The sequence below is a fragment of the Primulina eburnea genome, chromosome 18 (assembly GCF_022965805.1).
Source record: "Primulina eburnea isolate SZY01 chromosome 18, ASM2296580v1, whole genome shotgun sequence".
NCBI classification, from domain to species: Eukaryota; Viridiplantae; Streptophyta; class Magnoliopsida; order Lamiales; family Gesneriaceae; genus Primulina; species Primulina eburnea.
Genome location: NC_133118.1, coordinates 4,132,702 through 4,140,213, shown reverse-complemented (window position 1 = coordinate 4,140,213; position 7,512 = coordinate 4,132,702). Strand labels below are relative to the sequence as shown.

General features: G+C 36.8%; 1 protein-coding gene across 3 annotated transcripts; it reads right to left on the bottom strand.

Moving 5' to 3' along the window:
- Nucleotides 1-445: 445 nt before the first annotated feature.
- Nucleotides 446-7,271, bottom strand: LOC140819469 (protein PSK SIMULATOR 2-like). 3 transcript variants are annotated; one of them, XM_073179577.1, is made up of 13 exons: nucleotides 7,043-7,271; nucleotides 6,647-6,906; nucleotides 5,793-6,112; nucleotides 5,558-5,650; nucleotides 5,386-5,476; nucleotides 4,591-4,684; nucleotides 3,797-3,894; nucleotides 3,571-3,640; nucleotides 2,026-2,132; nucleotides 1,773-1,889; nucleotides 1,564-1,640; nucleotides 1,352-1,396; nucleotides 446-1,232 (listed from the first exon to the last, which is right to left on the bottom strand). In XM_073179577.1, exons 2-13 carry the CDS (start codon nucleotides 6,812-6,814, stop codon nucleotides 758-760), a joined length of 1,755 nt encoding a protein of 584 aa, XP_073035678.1. In that variant the 5' UTR covers nucleotides 6,815-6,906; nucleotides 7,043-7,271; the 3' UTR covers nucleotides 446-757. The 3 variants fall into 3 exon arrangements, with proteins under 3 accessions (XP_073035678.1, XP_073035675.1, XP_073035676.1); XM_073179574.1 differs by having other exon boundaries at nucleotides 6,647-6,948; nucleotides 7,051-7,271; XM_073179575.1 differs by having other exon boundaries at nucleotides 1,564-1,642; nucleotides 1,778-1,889; nucleotides 6,647-6,948; nucleotides 7,051-7,271.
- Between the last annotated feature and the right edge of the window lie 241 nt (nucleotides 7,272-7,512).

The following is a 7,512-nucleotide window of genomic DNA, read 5'->3' as shown; positions in this document are numbered from 1 at the left end:
CCAAAATCCCAAATATTTAAAATTTTGGTCGAAGTTTGGGTTGATCAAAAGGAAAATTGATGTTAATTTTAATACCATGCACATATTAGGAGAGGAAAAAATTTGTGTGAGAAGATTTCAGGGGTTGTATTTTTTGAGACGGATCTTTTATTTGGGTCATAATGAAAAAATATTACTTTTTATGCTAAGAGTATTACATTTTATCATGAATATCGGTAGGGTTGACCCGTCTCATAGATAAAAATTCGTCTCAACAGATTTACTCAGAGGATAAACTTTTTCATAGTTTAGCTCGATTCGATTAGCTTGCATCCCTATAATTCATATCGATAGATGATGATGAAATCTATGCCAATACTTCTGGAAAGCATGATAAATCACAATTTTTCAGAATGAAAATACGAGGATCATCAAAAAAGATATGCTGCTACCAAAGACAAAGGAATTAACTTAATTCGGTATCTTTCACTACATGACTACACCAGGTAGTATCCAGGACCCCAATGTCGCATCCCCGGGCAGTCTTAAAACTCATGGTAGGCACTCGCAAATGCATAGAACAATTCGACGTTTCCAACAATGAGAGGCAGAGATTTGGTTTGGACGTCGTCTAACAAAACTATAGCAGTGTGTTTGTCGTCTATACAGTAACTCTGCCTCCAACTGGCAAAAATATCAAAATACACACAAGAAGGATATATACAAAAGTAGCCCAGATTCATATATGCAAGACAAATCAAATAAAAGAATGAATGCTTCATATAAGATCATGTCTAGGAGCTAAAAAGGTTGAGTCAAGCCCGTCGAGTATATCCAAAGCATCAGCCTTCGGATGATTCAATTCTCTGCGTGGGGAGCTGCCTGTGCTCCTACTCAATGACCAAACTTTATTTTTTCTCGTCTTCACCATTCCAAACTCTTGGCTTTTGCTTAGCCCGAGAGCTGGCTTCCTCCTTTTCATGACCTCTTCCAAAAGATTTCTGTCCTCTAAAGAAATTTTGTATTTATGAAGCTCGATGTTTTTGGCATATAAGCTAAATTCTTTACGAGTCGGCGAAGTTGTAGGCAGAGGTTTATGTCCATTATCTCTATATCTTACAAGGCTGATGAGATGATGAAGCCACGTTACTAGCTCAAGAATGCATGACTCCACCTTTAGTTTGTCAGCATGATAGAGTGTCTGCAGGCGGATAAGATTGTTTTGTGCATCTGTCTTCTTGCCAAACTCATTACTGTTTGGGAAAACAACGGGTGATTACATTTCTCAATTTGTGTGAGTCAAAATGTTTGTCGATAACTGAGACAACAGATGTAGGTACCAGAGGAGATTAAGCTCAAGATGAAGACTTACCCATTGTTTGCCCACTCTCCTACCCATCCGAACCCTTGATGTGCTCTGGTTCAGGTTGCCAACAAGGGAAAAAGCAGTGTGTTATTATATATATCAAAACAATCAGCCTTGTAAACCCGAAAATAAAAAATGACATGTTAAAGCATTGATAAGCTCCAAGATATGACAAAACTATGCCATATAACTCTTTTAATTACTTAAGAGCATCTCACTTGGTAGTATCTACAGCTACTGGAACAAGCCACTGGAGAGTTTTTTCCATCTCAGATTTGACTAGAGAAACAGTGAGCTGCAAAATGCACAATAACACATCTAACTTCAGTGATTCTACCAAAAGAAAGAACATGGAAACTTTACTGATCGTGAGCATGAGATAAAAATTGAGTGTTCGTAAAATTAAAGCACCTACTTGCGAGTGTACCTTACTCTTGGAAGCAACTACATGTAATTGGGAACGAATAGCAGTCCTGACAGTTGGAGGTAACCCATTGTACAATGTATCTCTCACATTTGCAGGAAGTGAGGTTGGTCGTGATGCCTTAAATTTTATATCAACCAAGATAAGAATTAGTTAGATTAATATCACCGAGACCAAGTATTACTGACCACAGAAATAAGTTCACAACAAATCATATATTACACTACGACAGAAATAAATCGTGTCACAAACTTACAATGTTATCGATTTGTGTAATTATGTTAGCATAATGTAAAGCAAGACCAGCAACGCCTAGTCTTTCTGGATTTTTATTTGAAGAAAGCTTGGCAGCTGCCACCAATCCTGCTCAATTGAAGCATAAAACAACAAGACATAAACACACAGATCTTCTAAGTGATAAACAAAAGATGTTATTCTAAGCTATAACAGTTTATATGATTTTATTTTCTTAACATGTGAACCCAACAACTTCCCCCATTACATGCTAACTCATGTTCCAAATAACTCTCCAGCGACTTTTTGAGCTTCAAGTTCCATCATGTGACATAACTACGTAAATCCAACATTGTATTGCATTCTCTTTTCACTTTATTCTGCAACTGTTCAAGATTCAACATTATATCACAGTAGGAATTCCGATTTAGGGCTTTTTATCTATCTGTGACCCAAAAAAATTCTGTCACTCTTCACATATCCCTTGTTACCGCTACTTGAATGCAAATCCTGTAATGAATAGTAACCATGCTTCTAACAATCTGTTCTGCCTGCCTGCCCATCATGGTCGCGGTTTGGGTCACTTGTGATGATATCCGTGCACAAGAATAGTCTCGATCACTGTTCATGTGCATGAATTGGTGAAAAAATCCTGAACATTAATCGAAAAAACAATGGTAACTCTTCTGATGATCTGTTCAGACTGCAGACCTTGAACTGGCCATTACCGTACCCTCTGCATGTTTGATCTATCCTATGTTGAGGAAAAGCATGAAGCTTCGGAGTTGCAGCTAGACAAAGTATATCTGCATGTCTGCTTTCTGTCTCGCTTGTTTTAGATTACAACATCCTACGAGATATTTTTTGGTGCTTCAAGTTCAACTATCCGATTCAGATTTTCACGTTCCGCTTGAGGGGGGTATTTTGAATCAAATAATATATTGTAGAATCCAATTTGATAACATTTCCAGCTTATCTTTGATCAGATCTAATCGTGATTCATATTACAACAGAGAGTTTTATATTTACCTCAATGAATTTTTCCAATATAAATAGATGATTGGAATCTAAATCAAGAGAGACGATTAAAAGTTTTAGTCCTCTGCATGTGGTACCATGGACATAGATCTTTATGTCAGAACCAGAAAAGTCCTGTATTGTCTCGAATTTTCCTTTTTCCTACATTTCTACCGCTTCTTAAATTTGACAAAATCATCACCATTTTCCTGAGAAAAAATGAGCAACCATGTTTTGTTTGCTTTGACTTTCCACAGAGAACAAAAATCAAGAGTATAACTCCCTTGAGAAAATTAATCAACAGTGACACAATAGTCGGAAGTTTGGAGTCGATGAAACAGGGTGAAGAAAAATATTATTACCCATAAAAACTCAAAGACAAGCAAAATTCTATATTCATGACTAAGTGAAACCATCCTGAGAGGGAATGCACTATGTATTAGTCTTTGTGACATTTATGCCACTGATAATATCATACAAAATTGCAACATCCCCCTTTACCCCATAGAAAGAGGCAAAAAGAACACGAAACAGTAAAAGATTCTCGTACCATTATCTCCAAATGAATCTGAAATATCTTGATGAATGAAAGTTACTATGTCAACAAGCTTCTCCAAAATCTAAAGAGTAAAACATCAATTAGTATTTGTTTCATTGACCATCACTATACAACACAAATATGAAATAAGAAGTACGGTGGCAAAGTGGACTTGATGGAACATGAAAATAGCATGAAGGGGTTCTGTCGTCAACAACCGAGGGACTTTGAGAGATACCTGCTCCAAACTTTTAGACCAAAGAGATCTCTTTTTCGAGCTCTTCACGAGTTTTCTTTGGTGCTTGAGTTCACTTTGTAACATTGCGAGACTCTCTCCTGCAATAAAAATAATAAAATAAAATAAAGCAGTCCCATCTCAATTAAGACGATCTGACTTTTGACAGCAGGAGAATTATCCAAAAAAACTCATGTTACAGTCCTACAACCTCCTAATCTTCTATTTCCACCTTCCTAGAGACAGCATATATTTACCAGACATCAAAATATATAATCATTACTGAAACATATTAACACCGACACAAAGGTTCATATATACTCGGATTAAATGATTTCTCAAATGCCTATAAACAATAAAATCTCATACAGCTGCACAACAGTCCCTTTCCCATTGTGAGAAAATGCAACCTAGCAATACACTATCCAACAAACACTTCGGACAAGGAGATGCTTCATAGTACCAAGTTACATACTCGTAAACTTAATGCACAACACAATTAAAGTTTAGTTCAAACAAGTGATAGAAAGATTTGGGGTACCATAATAATAAATTCAAATTTTTTATACAAGATGAAGCGACAATCAACGAATCATGAACGATAAAATACGAATACTTGACGAATAAAAGGCAAAGTAGACATCTTTAAACAGACAACTACAAATTCCGCAAGGTACATTTTGTAATTACACACCTACACATGCCGCCGCCACCCAGCTCATTACCTCTCCCAACAGAACTGATTAATAATCACTCACGGATAGCTTGTTTTTGTGGATAATTACATCATATCTAACCTTTTCGAGGTAGATGCAACGAATCTACTTCCTCTAGCTTCCTCTGATAATCTTGCTCAAATCTGTCCAAAGCATGCAACTCGTGATATAATTCCTGCACACACAGCATCATGAAGTGAACACTTTCACTATTAAATATACCTAAAAGACTGTAGAGTGGAATTAATTTTTGGCAGCTTGTTTCAGCAGCTTGAATAACTTTTACTTTTGATGCCTCACTAGTAATAATTCATCTCATCAATCATGTCTGAATTCCTTGGCGGTATATTTTAATATACTCGTTTGACATGAGACGACAATTTTGGAAGACTCTCTATACATGTAGGCACACTGCACATTAAAAAAATCCTATATAAATGAAAACCTTGAAGTAGAATAAACTACAAACTATGTTTGCTAAGTTTTAAATGGAACATATCCAAAGTATCTAGACGCTGAGTAAAGCTTTACACCATATTTAGCTCGGGCATACTTACAATAAATAATCACAGTATAAACAGCCTCCTGTACCACTCTCCTAGCTCAAGTAAGGCCAACTAGAATACATGACTCATGAGCACTTGATCAAACAAGTCAAGTGATAGAGTTGTTGCAACAGCCTTATAATTAACAAAACAATAGAATCTTCGGATTTTCTTAAACAGAAGAGTAATTGAAGAAATTTTGACAAACAACTAGACATCCCAATAGCAGTGTCTATGCCCTCGCTGGCCACTAAGCAGCCGGCAATCACCCAGTGTAACTGGAAACAATTAACCATAATTAAAACCCATAAAAGAATGATGTGTAACTTACGGAGGTATGCTGAGCGAGAGTGGTAAGTTCCAGCATGGTAATTTCTGCCTCTTCTCTTTGTTGCTTATGAATCTCCGGATCTGTGTCCAACCTAACTAGGTGAAAGCTACTTCAGCTGACATATTTCTTAGAAAAAATGAGTTTTCTAGATAGAGATTGAAGTCTCAATTACTTTGAGAAAAATCTGTCAAGATTGTGCCATTGTGGGTCTTTACACATGTTTCCAAATCTGACAACCTCCCGAGAGAAGACATCAAATTCCTCCCTGCATTGTGGTGAAATGTAATGGCCAACAAAAAACAAACTACTCGAAATTTTATCCATAGAGGAACTGAAGAGGGCGAAGAGGAGCTAAGGATAGACGATTTTGTCAGCGAAAACAGACTCACAATAGAAAGATGCAGTACCTCTTATCAGCAGCAGCAATGCTAAGAAGCTCATCCATATCTGTGGAAACCAACCGTTGCACCCCTTCTGAACACAAAATATTGCTTTTAAGAAACTTGACATTTTCTGCTGAAAGAGACTGCAGCAAGTTTGAGCCTTTTACAATTGTATTAGCGACTTCAAATGCCAGAATAGAAATTCTGTTTCCCCTAGAAACCACGCCAGTTGTAAATCCACCAGAATTTAAATTTGTCATGCTGCTACCTAGAGTATCTAAAACTTCCACAGCAATTTCAAGGCTTGCTATGCCAGCCTTTCCCAGAAATGAGCTTTGAGGTGCCTGTCAGATAAGAGTAGCTTGCCTTAATGTCGGTGCAAAAATATATCATGCCAACACAACGTAGTTTCAGCAGTTCTTCATTCGTAACCAAAAAAAAAAGGAACTAAAGCATAAAACAAGATCCTTTCATTTGAACTGAAATTCTATATATCAGATTAGAGTAGAATGGCAACAGAACGATTATACTTTTTTATGGAGGTGCACAGGAACTGCCGAGTTATCAAATCTACAAAGATTATTTAGTCGCTGCACAAAATATCGAGCATTCTTTATTTCTCATACATGAATGCTCACGGGGTGATATTAGACAAGTGGCAAACACAATCCAATCCGTGCAACTCCAAATCATATGAGACGATGAATCAATCTGGTCCCCGATAAAAAGCAATTATAATTTGTTAAACTTGGTCTTTTCCAACTCAAATCTTGAATAATCTCATTCAATAAAAAACACAATCCCATCCAATATCAACAGCATACACACATGAAAACTCGCACATACCTTCGAATATTCCGTGTCAATAGCATATATACCTTGTTGTGTGAGGTTCTAGCTGGTGTTGATGGCTTCAGTTCGCGGGAAATCGACAGGTACAGCTCACCGGAATCATACAAATTCGGCGGCAGCTTTCCGAAAACATTAATCCCATCAGGATACGGATAGGAATCATCGTCATTTTTATGCTCACCAAAACTCCCCATTGATTTGAGCTTCCCTGAAAACCTCGAAGTATTGTCATTCTCGGGCTCCGGTGGATTCCTTCTCTTTTTCAACGTTCCGCCAGAACACACACCTCCCATTTTGTACACAAAATCCACACCTATTCACAAAAAATCTTCCACAAAAAAGGAAACTGAGAATACTGATCGTCAGCTCGATCAAATAAATCAGCTGAATTTAACCTGTTAGATTAAATTCATACGAAAAACCAGCTTACCAATGGATGAAAAAACGATCAGGAAGAATCCGACAACTTCGTGAAAAGTATATGACTCCGAATTTCAATCGGCCCCGTGCAATCAGATAAATGAAACTGGTCGTAATCGAGTTTTGGAGAGTTCGATTCGAGGAAAATGGTGTTGAATTCATGAAAACTAGGAAGAGCGATACTAAACACGGGAACAGCAGCAGCAGACTGTTGACTTCTTTTGGCTTTAGTTTCACATTTGTTCAGTTTCTTTTACTATAATACCCTTTTATTTATATAAATATATAACAGACCATGCAAATAATTTTATTTTTTTCTAATTAGTCTACATACTTTTCGAATTTCGTCTTTCGAAGAGATAAAAATTGGTGTGAGATGGTTTTACATGTCGTATTTTGTGAGACAGATATCTTATTTGGGTCATACATGAAAAATTATTACTTTTTATGCTAAGAGTATTACTTTTTATTG

Bases quoted from the DNA above. Each gene is read 5' to 3' on its own strand.
- LOC140819469 (XM_073179574.1), bottom strand. From the start codon at position 6,913: ATGGGAGGTGTGTGTTCTGGCGGAACGTTGAAAAAGAGAAGGAATCCA. The intron at 6,113-6,646 runs GTATATATGCTA...CTTATCTGACAG, and splicing joins CTAGAACCTCACACAACAAG to GCACCTCAAAGCTCATTTCT. The intron at 1,641-1,772 runs GTACACTCGCAA...TGCATTTTGCAG, and splicing joins TAGTTGCTTCCAAGAGTAAG to CTCACTGTTTCTCTAGTCAA.